The following is a 24,603-nucleotide window of genomic DNA, read 5'->3' on the forward strand; positions in this document are numbered from 1 at the left end:
GCGGCCGGGAGCGGGGCCGGGGCCGGCGGGGCCGGGCGGCGATTGGCGGCGGCGCTGACAGCGGGCGGGGCCGCGCCGGCGGCGCCGCCCGCCCCCCCGCTTATAAGCCGCTTTGCCGCTCGCTCCCCGGGTCTCACTGCCGCTCCGCGCGTCCCCGTGCCCGCGCGGTGAGAATCCGCGCCGGGGAGCTGCCGAGGGGCGCGAGTGCCATGTGAACCTGCACATGCTCTGCCTCCCGCGCAGCGCGTCCCTCCTTTATTCCTCCGCGTGCTTTCCTTGTTTTGCTCTAGCGTAACTCCTTCTCTTCCCCCTCCCCTGCTCTGCCGCTAGCTGCCCGCCGCCGCTCCGCAGCCCAGGCGACCTCCGCAGGGGCTCCGCGGCGGGCGGGCGCGGGGCATCCCGCGGAGCCGCGCCCCGCGGAGTCGTCTCGCAGGAATGGTTTTCCCGGCGGAGCAGAGCTGCGGCGGCCTCCGCGGGTGCTGAGACGGGATTTGTTTGCGGTGCGGGCTCCCGGCTTCATGACAACGGGGAGCCAAAACCATGCGAGGTAAGCGGGCCGGGGAGCGGCCCTCTCTCTTGGGGAAAGCGGACGGGGCTGGGGGGGGGGGGGTGGGGAAGGTCCGGGGGAGAAAGTTGATGAGGCGGCTGCTGGCGGTTGGGCTCGGCGTGCGCCCCGCGGTAGGGGGCGAGGCACACACCTGTGCCGCGAAGCTCGCCCTCGGCAGGTGGCCCGCGCCGCTTGGTCCCGAGTCGCTGCTAGCTCCCCCTGCCCTCCCCAGAAGTTGTTCTCGGGATTTTTTTCACGTCGGCTGGAGGGGTGGGGCGCTTCCCCAAGGATGGCTAAGGGGCGGGAAGGGTTTGCGCTCTCCGGGTCCCCCCTCCTCCTCCTCCTCCTCCTCGCAGTTCTCTACCCCGGCCCTTCCAGCCGCCCCCAAACAGCCCGTTTATGGAGGGCAGTCAGAGCTTCCCCGGGGCTCGCAGCCGCACCCGGCGGGGCTCCCGCAGGAGGACAAGGAGCATCCTCGCTGACGGGACACCCCTAGGCGTGCCGAACTGCTTGTCCCGAGGTTGCTGCTGGGGCTGGAGAGCGGCTGCGTGCTGTGTCTGACACGCCGCACACCTAAGCGGGCGCGGAGGGGTGCGGGAGACGTGGCAAAGCGGCTTTTTTTTCCCCACCACGTCCCAGGGCCGGAGTCCGAGAACAACCCCCGCCGACCCCGGACGTCCAAGGGGGTTCCACACCTCTTCTGCTCCCCCATCCTCTACAATCCCCTTTATCGCCCAGTTCTTCACCCTGGTTGGTTGCCTCGCACCGCGGCGTGGTGAAAGGGGCGAGGGGACTTTCCCAGGCCGTAGGGACAGAAGAGAAGGGCTTACGAGTAGCGGCGTGCGGTGGGGGTTGATAGCGACATCGCGTGCAGCTCTCTTGGACCTCCAGTTTGCTTTAATAAATGCGGACGCACAGGCTAGAAACAACTTTTGGCGAGGGTTTCCGCCTGTGGAATGTCAGCGGTTGTAGCGGCGTGCGGTAACAGCGCTAACCATTCACGCGTGTGTGTAGGTTTCTTTAAAGGAATTGTAGTTTTGCCATTTGCGCAGAAAAACGAGAAAAAAAAAAAAACAAAACTTTCTCCCTGTGTTCTTACACTTGGCTTTCGGGCATCGGGCAAGAACTTGCTAAACAGTGTTTGTCTTTTGTAAGAGCAGCAGGAAACGGAGAGGAAACTCAATTCTGTAAAGCGGCCCCTGTTGCAGCCTTCTTGCTGCACCCCCCGACCCCGGCCACTCAACCACAACCCCTCAGTGGCTCGGGGGGTGCTTTTCCAAATACGCCCGTCAAAGGGTCCCCGGGCAGAAGCCGCATCTCCCCTTTAGCGGGCAGTTCGTCCACCCGAGCCGCAGCCGTCCACGTTTCTCTGCCTCGGGACGGCCCGTGGTGCCCCCAGGAGCCCGCCTTGACCAGCGCGAAATGAGTTGCCTTTCCTCTGCTCTGACCTTTTCCTTTAAAACAAGGTGCGGGGCGGCCGAGCGGTCCCGGGCCGTCGGAGGGTGCACCTGGCGGGCACGCGCGGGGTGCTGCTGCCCCGCAGCTGCCTCTCCCGCCCCTTAAGCTGTGCTGTCAGCTCCCCCCCAGTGAAGAGGTTCTTCTCAGCCCCTAGAATGCAAGTGCGTGTTTGCATTGTGTTTCGGCTTGCTCAGTATGGAATTTACGGGTTGGGGGGGATGGAAAATGGGCTCTGATGGAGGGAAGACAAGAGCAGTAAGCAGGCAACTTTCTTCCTTGGCGAAACTCATGTTCAAGAGGTTACCGAACTGATGCTTTATATAAGGTGTGTGTCAAGACAAGAAGAGGGCTTGACACCCTCTGAAATGAATGAGAACATTGTGTGCTGCCACAGCATCTGCCTATTGCATTTGTGGCTTACTAATAAGAAAATAAATGTATATCACAACTGTATTGTGAGCTTCTGTGAATTAATGCTTTTAGGTAGCTCTAAGCCTTCTTGGGAAAGTAGAGTTGTTTTAAACTGTTATATTCATTGTTAGGTTTGAAGGAGGAAGCTGTATTGTGCGTGTGAGCTCTTCCCCTAAACTTTCACAGCTCAGTTACGATCCTCCCAAGCTGCAGCATGCCTGGGATGTGCAGGGGTTGCTGTGATTGCTTATCTGTGCTGCATTGGAGATAGAATCCAAAGACTTGAAAACATCCAGCCTGTGTCACTGCCTGCTTCATCCAAAACCACTGGGCAGCTACAGCGACTGCCAGTCATCCCATGCCATGAAAGCACAGTTAGCTTCAGTGCAGGGCTTGGGTTTGTGAACCATATTATAGTCATTGGTCATGTACTAAGCAAAATATTAATTCTCTGTACTTCAAATCTTAGTTCAAATCCATTTGAGAACACAAAACCATGCTGACTTATAGCAGAACAATATTTTGGTACAGGAGGTTGAGCACTTGTGCTTTTAGTGTTCACATTGTCAGGGTAGGTGCAGGTATTTCCCTGTGTACCGGGAATGGAAGTTTTTTGAACTTGACAACTTTTATATCTGTGTTTTATAGAGGCAAGCATAGGAATAAAATATTGATATTTGCAATTGGCAGTCATCAGACTTTCTTCTTTCCGCCTGCCACATTCCTACCAACAACCATAAGAACATACAAGGTATACGCGTCAGTATAATTTTTGGAAAAAAAGAGGACTGAAAATGTACCAAAACTATTGTGATGCTTAACTAAAAGGAAAATGAAACTTACGTTTTTGTATCTTGACATTTAATTTTCGTTAAACTGGTTTGTGAAGTTTAAAGCTGTTACAAGTTAGTGAGCTCTGTATATGATACAGCTGATACGCAAACATAAAGCAATTACCAAATGGCAAAGCCTAGTGTCAGATCACATAATTTTACTCTGGGCAGATGATGCCTGTGCGCACACAAAAACCAAGTTTGTGATAACTGTTAACTTGAGTTGTGAAGGTGACGTTATACAGAGTAACCTTTTTACTGAGAAATATATAAGCTTTCAGTTGGGAATCTTAATGAAAAGCTTCATCTTTTATCTTTTAAAGAAAAGAAACAAGCCCCTGAAGCAGGGTATTTGAGCAGGGTTTTCTACCTAGTTGTTTCTATCTAGCTGTTCGTAGTTGTTTTCTCTCTTTTTGTTGATGTCAGGACCAAGGGATGATACATATTACATAATGTTACAGAGTTATTCTGTTTTCCTAGTATCACTGAAGTGTTTGTAAGCAATTATGAAAGAGCGAATCAAACAAATCCTATCTGCAGTGTTGCTGAGAGAGTTTATCAAGTAACATGTGCAAATAGTCTGGGTAACTGAGAAAGTTCTGCTTAATTTAATAGATCAGTGCAGGGAATCTGTATGTGCTTATTAAGGCAAAGGAAACTTATTTGTTTCAGGGAAAAAATATGACTAAGTTGGGAATACGTGACTATATTGTCCTGAAATATGTCAGTGAATATGTTTACTATTTAAAATGAAGGTGGTAAGGGAGATGCAATACTGATTTTTGGCAGAATTAGGACCTTACCCCACTGCAGCAAAACCTATTTGTTATCACAGCATGGTGCATCCAGCTACTGCTTGCCTGAATAATGTTACTTGACTTCATTGAGACTCCTTGATATGTGATGGAACACAAATTCGTGGTGTTAGGCCTTTGCAGGTCAAATTATAACAAATGTCAGTAAATGCTTAGAAAATGAGTCAGTAAAACTATTTTTTTGTTGTGTTACATAATAAAAAAATAAAAGTGTGTATAGTTAATGTAGAGTGGGACATCTCTAGAATGAACAAAAATCAGACCTGAAATATGAGAGCCTATTTATACTTCTGTAATATTTTTACTTTGAATTGCACTATATTTACCTCCCAAAGAGTATCTTGCATTTATCTTTACTTGTTGTATTGTGCTAGGTGTTGGGGGCAGGAGGAGGAGGAGTGCATAATTAAAATTCATCAATAGAAAACTGTCTAGTTTAACATCTTTAGAATTCTTACCCTTTTTTTTTTTCTGGTTTGTGCATTTTTTTAATGAGAAAATTGTTTTTCATGGATAGAAGTCTAGTGACCTAAAAATTCATTTTAAAACTATGAAAATATCATGCACATTAGCTGGAAACAATTTCTCCCTTGTGTCTGACATCTGCTATTTTCCTGTAAATAGAGTGACAACTAGTAACTTGGTATGATTTACCCATTTGACAATACAGTCATGATTGTAAGTGGAGTTCACTTAATTTGTGTTTTAATGATTAAAAACTATATCAAGATGTTGTGTCCTAAGCAAACTGAAAGTCAGAATTCATGTTTAAAAATGTACTTATACTAACTAGTGGAAAGTGTTTAGGGTGCTTTTATGGGTACTCCTATGCATTATATTGGTATGTGCCTACCAAGAAGTATATGGTTGAAGTATACTTTCAACAGTACTGTGTGTTATTAAAGTTTCAGGAACTAGGATCAGCCATAGCATGATCAAAAATCAAAGTGAAAGATTCCCTAAAAATAATTTTCCTTCCTCTCAAGCAATGCAGTGAACTCACGGAAGTCAAGGTCTGTGGAATGAAGCTTAAGAATGTATGCTTTGTAGCTGAAGACAAAAGACGCGCAGAGGAGTAAATATTGATTGAACTAATCATCAGATGAATAAAAATGAGCTTTACCAGTGCACCAGTATAATAGGTTATGTTTACTAGCCCTTTTGTAGTCCATATGCTGCCCTTACAACACAGGATCCTATCTATTGAGCTCTTAATGAGGGAAACCACAGGTGTTATAGCAGCATTTATGGTAAATTGGGCTAAATATAATGGTTGTGTAAATAACCAGTTGTAGCTACATAGGACAAAAGGGGTATTATTAAAAAGAAAAAAAAAATTTTAAAAAAAAGTTTTGGACACTACTACACAATCATGCAGTAACAGTATTGCTTTAGTGGTTGTGTAGAATCATAGAATAACCAGGTTGGAAGGGACCCACCGGATCATCGAATCCAACCATTCCTATCAAACACTAAACCATGCCCCTTAGCACCTCGTCTATGTGTTGTTTTACACTCTGAAGACACTGTCGCTTGCTGTTAAGCTTAGTAATAAACCTGTTAAATCAACTTCAGCCAGAGCATAAATTAAGAAACCTGGTACATTTGAATTTAAAATCAGTTTCTTTAACAAGCAATTTTAACAGCTTTGAGCATTTAGCACATTTGGGGCTTTCCATCATGACTTTCATAGACAAACTACAGATGTCAGAATGTTGTTCTTTGTGCTTCATGCTTATAAAGTTCAATGCTGTTGTTCCTTCCGATTGTATGTGCAGTCTGGGCAATGTCTGCAGTACAGTTTTGAGAATAAGACACAGCACAGTGTCACTGGGGGAGGCAGACAGAAGGTGCCTTTTGGATTGTGCTGTTTTCCTGTTTGCTTTGAATACTGCTTTCATGAGCATGTTAAAAACTCGAATTTATGCACAGGATCGAGAATAGAATAGAGCTGTGATGGGCTAGTCCTTGTTTGGCTGAACAACGCTTACTCACTTGAGTGGTCATATTGATGAGACTTTTGGCTGTCTGTATTTCTGCTGTCTTGGAACTATTTTTTTATAAATCAGAAATGCTTGTGCTTAACTTTGCCAGACACATTCTGCTGGAAATTCATGCAAACAGAATGACAGCTGTTTCTGCCTGTGCTATGTGTGTATGGGATAATTTAGTTTGACATGAATGTTGTTATTATGCAGTTAATGATGAATTATTTTGATAAATTACCACTTAAAATGCATCTACACCATTTAAAAGAAGATCAGTACTTTTATTGCTGTACAAAAATGCAATAAATTTTAAAAATCATATGTTTATCTGGATCATGGACATTTAAAACCACATACTCATTAAAGAATAAACATCAAGTAATTATGTTTGCTTGATAGACAAACTAATTCTCAAAGAGTTTTCCCATTATCATGGGCCTTGTTTATGTGAGTAGTTCAGTTAAATTTGGTGGGACTGTTCCCCAAAATAAGGCAAATTGAATTTGGGGCTGTTTATTCTGCGTCCCTTTGAAACCAAATTACTTGGGATTGTAAGAAACATGAATAATTATAAAAGCTTACAGGGAACCAACATCATAAGAAACATGCTGTGTTAAAAAAATCTTGCACCGAAATTTCAAATCCTAACTGCTGACTACTCTTAAATACTGGAATATAGCTGTTGTTTGGCTGGAGATTCATATTTGCTGGTTGCTGGAAGGAGATGTTGGTAAATATGCTACTTGTTTTCTCAGCTAATGTTAACATGTAAAAAGTATTAAAAAATGAAGTTGTTCTGCCAATTATCGATAAATTACTTTGTTTAGTTCTTATGCTTATGTTGGTTGTTGCTGGTAAATAGTGACAAAATCAGACTTTAGCAATGAAGAAAATGTGTATATTTGAAATATATTTAGGAATTAATGTTATACAGGGTAATAAACATACTAGCATGGCTAAAAAAGCAGTATAATTTTAAGAGTTATTTTTGTCTTTATTATAGTCAGTTTTTAAAGCATTCTGTCTGCTTATAGATGCTCTTGAAGTGGTCTCACAGTTAACTGGTTCCTTTTAGTTATCCATGGTCACTTAGATTCTTGAACACAACGAACACGTTTGATTCCAAAATTATTTTAAGATTCTTCTTTCTGTTTCATTAATCCATGGTAGCCAAAAGTGACTTTATCCTTTAGAGAAGCATTACCAAACAAGACATATATTTCTGTTGCATCAAATTTTTGCACTCTCTGAAGCAATCCTTTACTCTTACAAATAATGAGTTTGTTTGAGTGAAGTTGTTCGTGGGGGTGAGAGGGAGCGGGGGGAAGCTAGATCAAGAGAAGACAAAAAAAGTTGTTAAATTGCAGTTCAGTCTACTGCCAAAATAATGAGCCATCAAGAGGGTGGCATGTTATGTTTTGGAGCAGGTTGTTATTGGTCAAATTATGGTTCCAAAACAAGCTTCAGGTGTAAAAAGTGAAGGCACAGCTGTTTATAAATGAGCAACTCCTAAATTACCATTTCCACTGCAATAGATCAAGTGTGTTAGGCTTTATGCAGTTTAATTATTTGGGGAGGTTAGGTTATTTAATGTGCATTATGCACTGAATGCCTACATTTGTTTGAAAGGAATTTGGAAACTATAGACCCAGTCTCGGAGTTAATGGCAAGTTTTTATTTCTTAGATAGTGGAGTGAAAACTGTGGAGCAAATAGTTTTCCAAAAGATTTATTAGAAGTAAGAATCTTTTTTTTGAAGGAGGACAGCTTAGTGAATTTGCTGTATGCGAAATGTATAAAACTAAGCTTAACAAAATTCAGGACAGTATTTTCATTAAAATGTTTTTCAGAGACATTTATTTGTGTTGTTTCCTCTTTCCTTCTTGAAGAATGTGTGATTTTAGTAGGTGATGATAAACTGCTGCCAGTTAGCTTTTTAATTTAAGAGCCTGCCACAGCAGTGGCAGTAAACCTGACACTATACTACTAGGACTTTTTTCCTTGCTCGCTTGTGCACTTTGGCAGTGCAGCACTGATTTTGCTTCTCTAAATAAGGTGTAAAAATAGAACTTAATGTTATATTTCAGGTCCTGACTAAGCAAAGCAGGTGCTGTATTATTTCTTTTCATATTTGTCTGTCTACAAGAAGAATGAAGCGGCACACTGGCTATGAAAGGCGTTGCTTACTTCAGTGTGCATTGTTTGGAGGATTTTGTACAATATTTGTACAGTGAAGTCTACTTTGTATTTAATTGGAATGAACTGAAAAAGGGGAAAGACCAGGAACTGAGTCTAGATTTTCAGATGCAGTGGGAGCACAAATATGAACAAATGCAGCACAGTCTAGTGGCACAGAGAAGTAATGGCACTAGAGAAGTGCAAGGCACAGTGCCATTTGATGATTTCATCTTTGTAAACAAAATAAACCTTTCTTTTGGAGAAAGCTCCAGTGATGACTAAGCAGAGAATATTTTAGTTTGTTTAGGAATTTATATTAAAACAGTCACTGTTGCCTATCAGTGTATTTGTGAAAATTATGAAGGTACAGTTATTACTGTTTTCTGTCAGCAACCCAGAGGTCTCTTTTTAGTGACAGAAGCCATTCTCTCTGTACCATTACACATGGAAATGTGATACAAGAAATACGGTTTAACTGTTTTTATGATGTGTGGAAGCTTAATATATTTACTATTATGGAAATATTAAATTATGGGAATATTAAATATAGATAGCATATAAGCAGTACTAAACCATTAATCTTTATTAGATATTCCAACTAGAATAATGGGAGATCTGCATTTAAAATTAATATTGCTTTATAAAGGAAAAAATAAAAATTTCACTAATTTCACTAAATTTCACTAAATTTTTCTCATTTAAAAATCTGCATATGCTAAATAATCTATATTTTTTTATAAAATAATAAATATTCAATAGTATGAAATACAGCCACACATAGATAAAACAGTTTTGATTTATTTAAATGGGATGCACTTTGCTGAGGGTTCACAGTTGTTAATATGTACTAGGTTCCTCTTACCTATAATCAATTTTGTAACATTTTGATTATATTAATCTCTCAAATGACTAAGTAGGAATAAGGAGGAAGATTAAAACAACAATATCAATAGAGGCGGTGATTAACACGCATTGAGAATAACTCAAACTACAAATTGTTCCATAGCTTAAAGAATGACAACATTATGTTTCACTACAATTTGCAAAGCACTTCTGCATGCTTATTAAAGTAAATTCTTTATTCTGAACAGGTTGAGAATAAAGGCATTGCTAGTGTTGTGGCATTTTTTGCAATATGAAACTAGAAATGAATCTGCTAACTGCCATAATTTACCCACAATTTAATTCACAATTAATGTCTTAAAAAAAATAAATTCCAAAAACTTTGCATGCAGTATCTAACATTTTGAGAAGCAACAATTATCACACAAAGATTTTGGGGGAAACTGTTCACATGTGTCACTATCTCAAGCAAATATATGTTACACTATGTTATATAAACTGAGTGAAATTTGTCTGCAGACCTGTGGTTGATCCAAGTTATATCTTTAATTTTGAAACAGAATTCCATATAGACTTGGCTGCAACATTTTACTGTAAAACTGATGGTACAATATGGCTTGTTGGTTGTTTACAATCTACTGATTTTCAGAAGACAGTAGAGCTAAATAATACTATCACTTCGAGTCCAGCAGATGAATGGGTAGAGAACTTGCAGTGTCTTCAATCAGGTGCCTGTGCAGAAGTTGCTTTCCTCATCATTGATTTGAGTTTGCCAAAATTCCAGTATTTATTTTTGTGAAAGACTGTTTGCTGAGATGTTCTAAATCAGCATCTGTTATGGACTCTTAAAGGGAGTGCCATGCAGTAAAAGATGCTAAGACCTTTTGCAGCAAGCCATTTTCAGACTTCAAGGTAATTTAGGAGAAAAAGATTGTTCCAGCTACATTGTAAAACTGAAGGAGAAAAATATATTTTTTAAACAGGGAATTTAAGCAGGTGCAAGAGAAAATGGGGAGGAAAAAGTATGGTGAATTTGGAAAAACAAAATAAATAGAAAAGGTACTGTTTTGAAAGAGATATGCATGTGGAAGAAGCAGGTGGAAATATCAAGGAAAATAACAGAATATAAAAAGGGAAAGCAAGTGGACGAAGATTTTTGACATGAACAGTCCTGTACTACAAAGTTCTAGACTTCCTCATTTCCACACATTGCAGGCAGAGTTAACAACATTGGGCACACTGTTAGAAAAAGAGAGGAGTGGAAGGAATAGGAAAAAAAAAAAAAAAAACCAAACTGGAGTGAAATAAGGAAAATGATGACTGTATAATATGAATGTATTCATTGTGCTACTTTCTGTTGCTCGGTGTTGAATGTAGTTTTGTTGTAGTGGGGCTTCAAACTATTTGGTATTCAGCTAAACGCTAACATTAGACATCCACTCCCATTCATTTCACTGTGTATAGCCAGAGCTCTGCTACTTGTGAGTGCTGCAAGCTGGAACATCACATATAGAGTTATGTAAGCTGTCTGTACAAGTTTGGCATTCACTGTGCTTCAGCCAAGTTAGTCATTTGCAAAATTAAAACATCGTTTGCAAAATATATCCAAACCTGATCTTTTTAAACTCTGCATTGAATCAAATCAGAGTTGGAGGTGTGGTGTAGAATGTGTGTCTATCTGTTATGTTGTCCATCATTCTGTCCATGCATTTTTTCAGTCATTTTTGTTAAAAAGCAGTAGACTCAAAAGTCCTCGACACTGAACATGTTAGAAAATGTGTAATTGGTTCATTAGGCCATACATGCCCATGTATCACAGAAAGGTGTTTGTTCTTCTTATCTTTTGTTCTTTTTGGTTTATCTTTGGGAAATGCTGTAAGGAAGAAATAAACAGTTCGTTAAATCTTGGCTTGACTACATCTCCTTCATGTACTTCTATTGCACTTGTATGCCTGTAGCCTTGGAGATAGAAGAGGTGCTTGAGAGATGAATCTCTGCATCCCTAGTACTGCTTGTTTGCCAGCACCTGCCTTCTCTCTTGCCTGGCAAAAGAATTTGCCTGTATCTATGGATTTATTTGTTTTTAATTATCTGTTATGTAGAGTTCACCTAATTCATATAAGAGGCTTTTGGAGACATTGGAAGTGTATAGCAGTGAAAAGAGAGTGTCGTATCTGATTGCAGCAGAACATCTTTTTGTAAGATAGAAACAATGCCTTTAGATCTTTTCTCCATGCTCAGAAGATGAACAAAGAACATGGTTATGATGCTCTCCTTTTCTCCAAGACCAGAGTGATTTTTAAGTATGTACCCTTGGTTATTTTCTCTTTCTGTAGAATCCCCACAGAGCTTATTACAGAATCAGTCACAGAACTCTCCATAACCAAAAAGAAAAAAAACACATCTGCATTTTTGGAGAACTACTCTGGTAGCATAGGAGGTTCATTTGCACGAAGTCTCTGCTTTTCTCATCTCTCCCCTGTAGTTTTCTGTATGCCCTAAGCATCAAACAGGCAGAGAGCCAAGCTGTCATCCGTTAACATCTATTTCATTCTTTCTCAGGATCACTTGAGCTAGAGGAGGGTATGTGTCTCAGAGGAAAGTCTTTATGCTATTACTAGAACGTTTACGAATGCATCAGGTTTTGATCAACTGTTAACCTACAATATCTTTTGGGCAGAAATGAGCATCAGGTAAAATAATTTCAGGCAGACAGATGCTATGAAATGCTTATTGTGATTTTTCATAATCTCTAAAATAGCATTTTTGATATATGTTTCACTATAGAACAAGTTAAATGATAAACTCTTAGTTTCCTCACAAGAATAATAATCGTTGAGGAATTATTTTTTTTTTTATTAAGGAGTAAGGCTATTTCTTCGAAACTACTTATCACCACCTAGAGGCCAACTATTATGGTGTTTTAAGCAGTACTAAACCATTAATATTATACTTACTGTTCAGGAAGGTAACTGAGCAGTTTTCATGTTTTAAGTGTAAGTATAGATAGGCTTCATATTTCATAAAGGACTAGGTGATATGTTGATACATTTATGCAGAGAATGATTGAAAACTTCCCTTATTATGTGGGTTTAAAGAAAATACATTTCCAGCAGGAGATGGGTACATGTCCAAGCATAGAAACTTACATATCTATAAGTTCTTGTAGCTTTTAATGAAGAGGGAAAATAGAAAATAGTATGCCCTTTTCCAGTCCTTTTTGGATATCAGATTTTGCTCCTAGAGCTAACCAGTCATTCTGATGTGTATTTATTGGTTTTGGGTTTTATTGCAGTTCCATGTTACCTTTTATATTTTTTTGTGCTTGTATTAGTTTAAATCCCAACCTCTGCTGGTTGTCACTTACTCATTACTTCTTGGTACATTCCCTATTCTTATAGCCTTTGTGTTACTTGATTTTTTTGAGCTGCTTCTATCACAAGTATACTTTTACTGGCAGACACAATAGAAGGAGGCCATTAAATAGATGTTAAGGGTGAACCTGGAATATGATCCTTCCACTCCTTTTCATTAGAAAGACACATTGAAGAATTGTCTGTAATTGTCCATACCAAAGTAATCCATAGTTATGCACACCGATTAATGCTTTCTCTAGTGGCATTTATCAACTATCCATGTACAAGCAAGCAAAAGAAAGTATATTTAAGTTGTTCTTTATTTGCTTTCTTCTCCTGCAGGTCTGTTTCTATCTGTGTGAGAGATATTTCTCCTTTTATTATAAACACAGTCAGCATCTTTATATGGTAAGGAAAGGATGCATAAAGCTTTTGTGCAATGGAGTTTTATCAAATCAGTTAAATTAGCAAAACTCTTACTGAAGTCCTATCTAGTTTATTCGTGTGTCATGTATTCTCTACTTGGAAAAAGGTGTCAGGCCGGTAACTTTTCTGTACCCTGTAGAGGTTTATGACGTGTTCCTGCAGGGGGGTTTGTATGCAAATAGTTTCAGGTGTGAGGTGACTGATGTGCAAAAGTCCTTGTCAGACCGATCTTGTTAGATGCAGACCTAACAGAGGTTCTGGGAGTCAACCTGTCCGTGGCGCTAGGGCTGTCCCTCTCCCATGCCATTTCACTTTGCTGCCCTGATATTTACCTTGAAAGACCCTATACCCATGACTGTCATAAGCTTGACCTTGCTGCTGATAGTTCCAACAGGGATGTGCATTAGTGCTATGTGGCAAGTTTTGGGTTTCGTTTTTTATGAGCCAAGTCTGTTGAAGACTGGAGTGGGACCACTACCTTATTTCACACAGGTCACCAAGTGCCGTGGCAATTTCATTTTTTCTATTAATTTCACTGTTGACCTGGTGCTGAACCTTCATTTCTAATCTGTTTACAATACCTGTGTCTATCATTAATTTGAAATCGTTTCACTTGGTAGAGAAGTTTGCTTCTGATGACTTAATAAAGCATAGTATTATGTAGCAAATATGTAAAATACCTCAAGTTGCTTCTTGCAGTTGGATGCTGAATTACAGTCTGCTTTTACATAGTTCACGAATTTTATCTAAATTCTGATTAACTGATGAGGCATACACAAAAAGAACACAGCAGGAATTATAGGGCATTAGAATTTTATATCAAATAAGGAGAACCCCATGTGTTACCATATCACAGAATCACAGAATAACCAGGTTGGAAGAGACCCACCGGATCACCGAGTCCAACCGTTCCTACCAAACACTAAACCATATCCCTCAGCACCTCGTCCACCCGTGCCTTAAACACCTCCAGGGAAGGTGACTCAACCACCTCCCCGGGCAGCCTCTGCCAGTGCCCAATGACCCTTTCTGTAAAGAATTTTTTCCTAACGTCTAGCCTAAACCTCCCCTGTCGGAGCTTGAGGCCATTCCCTCTTGTCCTGTCCCCTGTCACTTGGGAGAAGAGGCCAGCACCCTCCTCTCTACAACGTCCTTTCAGGTAGTTGTAGAGAGCAATGAGGTCACCCCTCAGCCTCCTCTTCTCCAGGCTAAACAACCCCAGCTCTCTCAGCCGCTCCTCATAAGGCCTGTTCTCCAGCCCTTTCACCAGCTTTGTTGCTCTTCTCTGTACTCTCTCCAGAGCCTCAACATCCTTCTTGTGGTGAGGGGCCCAGAACTGAACACAGGATTCGAGGAATGGTCTCACCAGTGCCGAGTACAGAGGGAGAATGACCCCCCTGGACCTGCTGGTCACGCCATTTCTGATACAAGCCAAGATGCCATTGGCCTTCTTGGCCACCTGGGCACACTGCTGGCTCATGTTCAGTCGGCTGTCAACCAACACCCCCAGGTCCCTCTCCTCCAGGCAGCTTTCTAGACAGACTTCTCCCAGTCTGTAGCACTGCATAGGGTTGTTGTGCCCCAAGTGAAGGACCCAGCATTTGGCCTTGTTAAACCTCATGCCATTGGACTCTGCCCAGCGGTCCAGCCTGTTCAGATCCCTTTGCAGAGCCTCCCGACCCTCCAGCAGATCGATTTGCAATCTAATACAAACGTGGGAGACTATTCAGTTATGGCTTTCTCATACGTGATCTTAGGATGTTTCTGGTTACTAAGGCTTTTCTGTCAAAAATATTTAAGCATATTCCAGACTTCTAAGGTTTCAGAGATAAAGTGGGCTGAAAAATGGAATTGTTCTTAAGTTTTGCAGGGACCCTAGGATTAAATAATTTGTTCTGAAAGATTATTCTATATTTTTCTGTTAGCAGAAGAGTTATTTTATCTTGACTTCTTTTTTAAATTTGTGTGAACAAGATTTTCTCATGTCCAATGGAAGTGGTAAATACTATTTTCAATGTGAATATATAGCGCTAGATTTTGAGTAATGTACATTTATATGTGGGTGTTCACTAAATTTGTTAGATGAACAGAACTTACTGATTTTATAGTTTTTGGAGTATTTTTGATATTTTAAATTTCTAAAATATTTCAATTTTTTATTTTCGTAATTGAGTAGGAAATATATTGTACAGTTAGGGTGTGGCTGGGTTTTGTGACTGAAAGATGTGACCCCCTCATAGTGAGGCATGTCGTAAATGTGTCTATAACTTTAAATCCTGTGGTGATGAAACTAAAGTTGAGGTAATATTAGAACTTCGTTATTAGCAACAGTAGATGGGAAAGCACAGGAAAAGCAAAACTGTCTTGTTGCTAGGTCATAATAAGGCTGCAGATTGGATTGTGAATATATCCTTTTAAAATAGCTGTCCCAGTGCTGAGAAGAGTAAGTATGCTTATTTATTTTGAATGTATATATCCATGAAAGAGGCTGTAGAGAGAATTGTGCATATCTTGGGAAAGATTAGCAAATTATACCAACAAAGATTTTTATTCCAGTTCAGTAAATTCAACTGACTACATTTCTGAGAAAAAAAAAAAAGTCTATTAGGAGCTGGGGAGGGGAAGGATCGAGTTGGGAGTCGGGAACGGGGTATGACACACACAAGTGTGTGAGTGAGGGTTAGTGATTTTGTGAAACGAGGTAAAGAAATCTGTGTTGCAGATGAGAGAACTAGGGGAGGGAGGCACTTTACCCTCTACTTCAAGTACATCTCCCTCCTGAGTACATTTACTTCCATCACAAAGGGCTAGTGGCGCAGTGCCCCTGAGACTTAATTTAGCTTTTATAGCAAATTCAGAAAGAGGCAGTGAACAAGAGAGACCAGAACAGGGATATGAGTTTGTACCATGAATTATTACTACTTATGAGTTGCTTCTGTAAATCCTTTAAAACAAATTCTCCTAGAAATGCTGACTTGGACTTTTTGCTAAAGTAGGGCTGAATTTAGGAGATGCACATTGTTTCATTGTTCAGCTGTGATAACGAGGAGTATAAATGAGTGTTGTAGGGCTTTGTTACTTCTAAATAAGAAGTAGAAAGCCATTAAAATCAAGCAGAAATGCAACAAAAATTAATATTGATTTTGAAAATCACAGTTTTTTATTCAATCACACTGTTAGAAAAATATATTGGATCTAGTTCTGTGAACATGACAAAAACATTCTCAGGAATGTTTTCTTTGTTGTTCAAGTGACTTCTCTTTTTTTGACAGTTTGGAATGGTTTTGTTTTCTTCTAGAACATAATTTTGCAAAGGTGATCTTTGCAACCCCATGGGTCTTATTCAGTAGGACCCATTTCCATACTCTTGACATCAAAGCTCTGCTTTGCCACATTACAGATGTGCCTTGTATCTTTATTTTAAAAGTACAACATGAAATAAATTCAGATGCAGGAGTATCTGCTTTGGAGTAATGTTGTGTTGTGTTATCAACACATGACTGTTGCTTTGACATCTAGAGTTATGGATAAGCTGGGCAAATATATTTTTTCTTAAAATGAGACAAGATTAAATGGATCACACATAGTTGTTTTAACTTCAGGTTTTGTTTGTACTTTTATGGCTAATGCAGTTGTCCTGCAGGTTCATATTTTACTTGAAAATTTCCTTCAAATACTGTTGAGTAAATAAAACATAGGCTTGTCAACAACATATGGAAAGTTGATTTGATTTAGCTCAAAAGTACGCACTTAAAAGGGCATACTTTTAAGGAAGTCATGTTTATACTTTATTTATCATCTGATTTTGACTGGCTTCCTGTTTCTTCTTTGACTAGCACTTGCTGGTAAATATCTTACTTGCACAAACTTGTGCCCACAGAGGCAATTGCTATTTTATGTCATATTGCCTGGCTGAAACTTGCTGCTGTTGCTAGGCAGCCCAGTTTACACCAGCCAATAGCACGGTTTAATTCACCTCAGAAGCAGATTTCAATTAAAGGTCTGGACATAGAGCTGGTTTCTTCAGCCAGTCAGCTCCAGTAGTGAAAGGAAAGGCTTAAAGAGCTGTGCTACATAACAGCTTGATTCTTTAAGGTTTTCTGTAATAAATTCAGGCTGCATATCTTAGAAAATATTGAAGCAAATAATTGAGCTGTTTCTGTTTTCTCTTGTATAATTTGATTGTATGGAGAGCTTGTGTTCGCAGTGATGCCTCCTTCATTTTCCGAACAGATTTCATCTGCTTTGTGCTATGTTCAGGAGAAAAACAACTGACCATGAACCAATAGAAGATCTCCTTTTAGTCTGTGATTTGATTAGGAATCCCTCAAAAAGATCCTGTCTTAATGTTCTCTTGTGCGAAATAAGGAAGCATAAGAAATTTTCAGAAACATTTTGGGATCAGCATGAAAGTAATGCATCTTAATCAAAAAGATCTGAGATCAAGCACTGTTCTTCGAGATCAGTCCATTAGTTTGCTATTTTTAAAAAGGCTGGTTTGGTAAGTTGAGGAGTTATCTGGGAAGTCAAACAATTTAGGAAAAAGAAATGTTTTGAGGACGATGTCTTGGTGTTTTGAGTCATGGCTAGAAAAATAGTAGTGGCAAAGTCAGATTTTGGGATGATGTAATTTGTTACAATTTAAGTTAATTTGCTATATTACTTTAAACCAGAGATTGAAGAAGAATTTTTGGAGATATGTCTGTTTTGCTTCACCAAAATGTAAATACTTCATTTTTTGCCTATCATGTTTGCGAGGAAAAAAGGCATAATTTAACCATTTAATTAATGTTTAAAATATTTTTCTTCTTGTATGCCTCAACACTGTCTTAATATTCATCTTTCCACAAAAGATAATGCAGAACTTCCTTCTCAGATTTATTCCACTTTTCCAGTGTTTCCAGTTGCTGGAGACGGTCTCTAGGGTGCCATTAGGCTGGCCACTTAATTCACAAGTTCTCAAAGCATCTCTAGCAAGATCCTAATAACTCTTCATACCCAAAACTCCATATAAAACCCCGTAATCTACTTTATACTGTGTCTTCCCTGTCTCATCAAATGCTATTAATTCATCCAATAGGGGGTTCCTCTAGCATCTCCTTGGTCACCCCATGTGATCTTCACATCAACTGCTGGAGATCAGCATAATTCAGTAGCACCAAAGTGATGTTGGGAAGAGGTGAAAATATCTGTGATTAAATGTGGAAAGGAGAGGATGGAAATTTGGAGCAAAAGCTTTTCTGTAGGACACTGAACCAAAAGAGAGGGACTCCAGGGTAATAGATGCACTTAACAAGGACCAACAATGCTTGTTATTGACAAGGACCATGTACTTCGTCTCTCCTCATTCAAGCAGATAAAACCCAAGTACAGCTCATCTCCTTGGGGAAAAAAATCCCCAAATGCTAAAAAAAATGTTTCTCCTTAAAGTTCTCTGTTTTGTTTGGTTTTGTTTTTCCCAAAGCTGCTCAGAGCTTTGGGTAAGATATCTCTTCTTGGCATAGAATCATAGAATAGTTAGGGTTGGAAGGGACCTTAAAGATCATCTAGTTTCAACCCGTCTGCTGTGGGCAGGGCCATCTCTCTAGATCAGATTACCCAAGGCCCCATCCAGCCTGGTCTTAAACACCTCCAGGGATGGGGCATCCACAGCTTCCCTGGGCAACCTATTCCAGTATCTCACCACTCTCATGGTGAAGAAATTCTTCCTAATGTCTAGTTGAAATCTGCCCTTCTCCAGTTTATAGCCATTCCCCCTCATCCTATCACCGCAAGCCTTTATGAATAGTCCCTCTTCAGCTTTCTTGTAGGCTCTTTTCAGGTACTGAAGGGTCAGTATAAGGTCTCCTTGGAGACTTCTCTTCTCCAGGCTGAATAAGCCCAACTCGCTCAGCCTGTCCTCATAGCAGCGGTGCTCCAGCTCTCAGATCATCTTTGTAGACCTCCTCTGGACCTGTTCCAACAGCTCCATATCCTTCTCATGTTGAGGATTCCAGAACTGGACACAGTACTCCAGATGAGGTCCCACAAGAGAGGAACAGAGTGGCAGAATCACTTCCCTCAACCTGCTGGCCCTGCTACTTTTGATGGAGCTCAGGATATATATGGCCTTCTGGGCTGCAAATGCAACTGCTGGCTCATATTGAGCTTCTTGACCCGCGCCTGCAAGTCCTTCTCTGCAAGGCAGCTCTCAATTGCGTCATCCCCCACCATGTACTGAAAATGGAGTTGCCCCGACATAGGTGCAGGACCTTGCACGTGGCCTTGTTGAACCTCATAAGGTTCTCACAGGCCCTCTTCTCCAGCCTGTCCAAGTCCCTCTGAATGACATCCTGTCCTTCTACTGTGGCAACTACACCACTCAGCTTGGTGTAATCTGGAAATTTGCTGAGGATGCACTCAATCTCGCTGTCAATATCATTGATGAAGATATTAAACAAGACTGGTCCCAGTACAGACTCCTGAGGTACACCACTAGTTGTTTGAGCAATGAAGCTGGTGAAGGGGCTGGAGAACAAGCCTTATGAGGAATAGCTGAGAGAGCTGGGATTGTTTAGCCTGGAGAAGAGGAGGCTGAGGGGAGACCTCATTGCTCTCTATAACTACCTGAAAGGAGGTTGTAGAGAGGAGTGTGATGGCCTCTTCTCCCCAGTGACAGGGGACAGCACAAGAGGAAATGGCCTCAAGCTCCGCCAGGGGAGGTTTAGGCTGGACATTAGGAAAAAATTTTTCACAGACAGGGTCATTGGGCACTGGAAGAGGCTGCCCAGGGAGGTGGTTGAGTCGCCTTCCCTGGAAGTGTTTAAGGCAAGGGTGGACGAGGTGCTGAGGGGCATGCTTTAGTGTTTGATAGGAATGGTTGGACTCGATGATCCGGTGGGTCTTTTTCAACCTGATTATTCTATGATTCTATATGGACTTTAAGCCATTGACCACTACTTTCTGAATACAACCATCCAACCAGTTTCTTATCCACGGTACTGTCCACCTATCAAATCCATATCTCTCTAGTTTAGAAAGGAGGATGTTGTGGGGGCTGTGTCAAAGGGTTTACGGAAGTCCAGATAGATCACATCCATCAGTTTACCTGTGTCCACTGTTGTGGTCACAGCATCATAGAAAGCTACTAAGTTGGTCATACAGGATTTTCCCCTGGTGAAGCCATGCTGGCTGCCACTAATCACCTCCATGTCCTCCATGTGCCTTAGCATAGCTTCTAGGAGGATCTGTTCCATGATCTTCCCAGGCGCAGAGTTGAGGCTGACAGGTCAGTAGTTCTCAGGGTCGTCTTTTCTACCCTTTTTAAAAATGGACACAACATTACCTTTCTTCCAGTCACCAGGGACTTCCAATTGCCGTGAGTTTTCAGATATCATGGAAAATGGCTTGGCAACCATGTTTCCACAATGGCAACTAGAGCATAGCTCTCTAGTAGTGCAGTAGCTTCCAGTTCTTCCTGCTTGTTACCCAACCTTCCATGCGTTAGTGTAAAGGCACTTCAGCTGGGCTTCCAGTTGCATCATCTTCCCAGTGGACCCTTTATTACCTACAATATCTTTTAGAGAAGTATCCTCCCTAACATCTGACCCCTGACACCTGTCTTCTCACTGCTTGTTACCGGCTAGCTTGTTGTTTCCTTCCCCCTTCATATCTAGTTTAAAGCCCTATCTGCAAGCCCTGCAAGCTCCTGGGCAAAGACCCTCCTCCCCAGAAACCCCGAAGTTATTGTGGTGACTCCAGCCATGGAGCCATGTATTAATTGACTGGATCCATCTGAGCTGTGCTATGTCACCACCCATAACTGGAAGGAGGGAATTAAAAATGACCTGGGCTCCAGATTCCCTATCTATCTCTCCCAAGGCCCTAAAATCTCTTCTTCAGTTGACTACTTCTTGGCTTCTTCCTGCTGCTTCATCTCTTCCCACATGGAGCAGTAGTAATGGGTCTGTAGATCTCACCAGGCTGGGAATTTTCCTGGCCACATCCCTTACCCAGGCTCCTGGGAGGTGGCAGACTTTCCTGTGAGTGGAGTCAGCTTGACATTTCTGACCCTCTGTCCCCTTCAGTAGCGAGTCTCCTACAACTATGACTCTTCTGTTGGTCCTTGTGGCAGTCGTGGCAATGCAGCAGTTATGCTGTTTTGCCCTCTGACCCTGCTCTGATGTGGGTGCCTCTTCCTCCTTGTTTTCCTCTGGTCTGTCCTCCACATCAATAGCCTCAGGTCTGTTGTGGAGCAACACCTGAGGTGGTGTGGGCAAGGAGGAGGTTGATTTTTTTGCCTCATCAGTGGACACGCTTCCACTCACCACCTTCTTTTGAGCCCTCGCCTACAACCTTAGCAGGGGAAAGTGCCAGATCCTTTTGACCCTGGGGTCCTACCTGTGACTGTGTCTTTTCTTGTGATTTGGCGCTTAGGGTGCAATCCCACCAGTCTATCTCTAGCTTGCACTCCCTGATGCTCCTCAGCCTCTCTGCACCCTTCTTCTGGTCTGTCACCAGGCTGAGAAGGTAGTCCACTTGCTTACACCTTATGCAGCCGTTGTTGCGGCGCTCCCTGAAGACCAATTAAATCTCCCACAGCCAGTTCCTGGATTGCCCCTGCTCCCTGCATCAGGTGCCACGTATGAGCCTGGGCTTCCAGCAGATCGGACCCACCCGCCAAGCTCCATCCAGGGCTTCTGGGCTTTCCCCTGCTCTGTCAAGCACCCCTCCTCCTCGATCTAGTGCCCGGCTGTAGCACTTGCAGTGTTTGCCACCGAACCACATTGATACCATGTAATGCTACAACATTCAGTGCATTGAGGAATGGACTGAATTCTCCGTTGTTGAGAAATGGGGCTGAAGTCACCAATACCACAAGGTGAATTTTTCATGAAAAGCTGACAATAGAAGAAATATCTTCCACTGTGGCCGGTTTTCTATAAGAAAACCCTAAAATTGACTGTACCTCTGTGTTCACAGCTGTTGATCTTAGAAACCTCTTACTGTCATCAAAGATAGACACATCTCACTCCAGTTTAAAAATTTGGGTTTCCTTTCTAGACACTACGCCTGCATGAAAAATACATGGGATGCCCTCCCCCCCTCCAAGGACTACTGCACTCTTCCCAGACTGTGTACTTAGTGCTTAGCTTATCTCCAGAGTAAGTATGCTAGGAAAGTGGTTTTGAAAGTTATGTTGCTCAAATTTGAGGAAAATGCTCATATGGAATAAAACCATGCAAAATTCTTTGAAGATAATTTCAATCATGTTTCCTTGGTTTGGCAGAGGAAACCTGTATCCTGGATTTTTATGAGGCCGAAGACATAAGCAGGCAAGCAGGAGGGAAGGCTAGAGATCTCTCTTGTTCTAGGAAGGCAGTCTTGATGGTGATAAGCTTAGTATGTATGAGGACAGACCAGCCTGCGATTAGGATCAGTCACATCAAATCTTGTGGGTTGGCTACTTGCATGTTTGGAAAAGATGGAGGGAAGGAAGAGAGAGAAAGATGAACAGGTCAAGATCATGCTTAGATCAGGTGCTGCAGCTACAACTCACTTGTGGAATCATTTTCTGTATCTTTTTAGCCAGTTGGTTAAATTCCCTTACGTGCTACCTCTGAGAGTACCCAAGAGGATCAAGGCTTCAAAATGCCATGCAAAGCCACTTTCTCTTCTTATCTTCTCTGTGAAATATTCTTTGTATCATATCTATCCCTAAACCATCCAGAATGGGTTTGAGACCATCCACCATTTTTCTTTCTCACAAAACCTAAGGGTGATGCTAAAAAAAGTTGCTATATTCTTAGCAGGAATGATAGAATATCTGATGGAGGCATGTTTTAGTGCAATTGTTCTGCGGAAGGCATCAGATGGACACTGCTGGCTTCATTTTTGGCCTACAGTAATGATCTTGGAGGGAGGAAATCCTCGTGTGAAGTGGATGTTATGCTTGCCTTTGCCCGGATTTCAGACATTTTGTGGGGAGATATTTCAGGACATGGCTCAGGTCTGTCTGAATGACTATCACTGGGAAATGGTGTTTAATTTTGCAAGGAGCTAGGTGTAGAAAAAGTCCAGGAAAGACTGTGCCAGGAACAGATATTTCTCAGGATCACTCTGTTTATGTCACTATGGAGTGGTATCTATGTTAAGCAGTCTGAAGGCTGCTCCTTGACAGGCTTAGGTAGGCTGAACAAATGGTGCTTTCATGTATGGCCTAAGGCAAAGATAGTTTCTTCCCCAAAGGAAGCTTACCATCTCATGCGGTGCAGTTGCAGTTTAGAAATATGATTTGTTACTTGGTCTTTTCATCATACCACTGTTTAATACATTAAATTCTTTAAGTTTGCCAGCTGAATGGGGCTTTGTAGGATAGTCGTGGGACACTTGTAGAATATGCTCTGTTGGACAGGCATATTCTGACCCACTAAATCCAAGTAGAGAATGATGAAAACAGTGTATATCAGAACCACAGTGGTATTAGCCTAGTGCTGACCTTTGTGTAGCTGCAAAGTGTAGATTCTGCTTTTCTTCATGTGAGCGGAAGATCAGTCAAGCATTTCTCAGGTTTAAGTAGCAAAATTAGGGTTCATATGGAAGGGAGCTGCACAAACAAACATTATGTTCACCTGCTAAATAAAACACAAAGAAAAAACAGGGAGACAGGTAATTCTGCAAGTCTGCTGTCTCCAAGAAAAATACCCTGAATGCTTTCCAGGGTTTCAAATTCAAGAAAGGGCTGCTCTGGTAACAGTGAGCATTTTAATAACCTTACCACTTACAATCACCTTATGATTTTGTGATATCCTTTCTAACCTGGAAAGGTCAAGAGGAATGGATGTGTATACTTAGAAGGCATAGCCTGCAGATAGAGAGGAGGTGCTTGTGCCCCATTTGGACTCTCTTTTCTAAGTCATAGAATAATAGAATTACCAGGTTGGAAAAGACCCATCGGATCATCGAGTCTAACCATTCCTATCAAACACTAAACCGTGTCCCTCAGCACCTCATACACCCGTGCCTTAAACACCTCCATGGAAGGTGACTCAACCACCTCCCTGGGCAGCCTGTTCCAGTGCCCAGTGACGCTTTCCCTGAAAAATTTTCTCATATATCCAGCCTGAACATCCCCTGGCACACAGCTTGAGGCCATTCCCTCTCGTTCTTTGCCCTGTCACTTAGGAGAAGAGGCCAGCACCCTCCTCTCTACAACCTCCTTCCAAGTAGTTGCACAGAGCAATAAGGTCTCCCCTCAGCCTCCTCCTCTCCAGGCTAAACAACCGCAGCTCTTTCAGCCGTTCCTCGTAAGGCCTGTTCTCCAGCTCCCTCACCAGCTTCATTGCTCTTCTCTGGACTCACTCCAGAGCCTCAACATCCTCCTTGTGGTGAGGGGCTCGGAACTGAACACAGGATTCGAGGAATGGTCTCACCAGTGCCGAGTACAGAGGGAGAATGACCCCCCTGGACCTGCTGGTCACGCCATTTCTGATACAAGCCAAGATGCCATTGGCCTTCTTGGCCACCTGGGCACACTGCTGGCTCATGTTCAGTCGGCTGTCAACCAACACCCCCAGGTCCTTCTCCTCCAGGCAGCTTTCTGGACAGACTTCTCCTAGTCTGTAGCACTGCACAGGGTTGTTGTGCCCCAAGTGCAGGACCCAGCATTTGGCCTTGTTAAACCTCATGCCGTTGGACTCAGCCCAGTGGTCCAGCCTGTTCAGGTCCCATTGCAGAGCCTCTCTACCCTCCAGAAGATCCATGCTTCCAC

At 42.0% G+C, this 24,603-nt stretch overlaps 1 protein-coding gene across 1 annotated transcript in view; it reads left to right on the forward strand.

The window, feature by feature from the left end:
- The first annotated feature begins 531 nt into the window (after positions 1 to 531).
- The window catches only part of RORB (RAR related orphan receptor B), a 140,781-nt gene continuing 116,709 nt past the window's right edge, over positions 532 to 24,603 (forward strand). The window contains exon 1 of the mRNA XM_069879882.1: positions 532 to 547. Coding sequence (XP_069735983.1) covers positions 541 to 547 — 7 coding nt within the window. The 5' untranslated portion in view covers positions 532 to 540. The remainder of the gene's footprint in view (positions 548 to 24,603) is intronic.

The sequence above is a fragment of the Phaenicophaeus curvirostris genome, chromosome Z (genome assembly GCF_032191515.1).
Source record: "Phaenicophaeus curvirostris isolate KB17595 chromosome Z, BPBGC_Pcur_1.0, whole genome shotgun sequence".
Classification (NCBI taxonomy): Eukaryota; Metazoa; Chordata; class Aves; order Cuculiformes; family Cuculidae; genus Phaenicophaeus; species Phaenicophaeus curvirostris.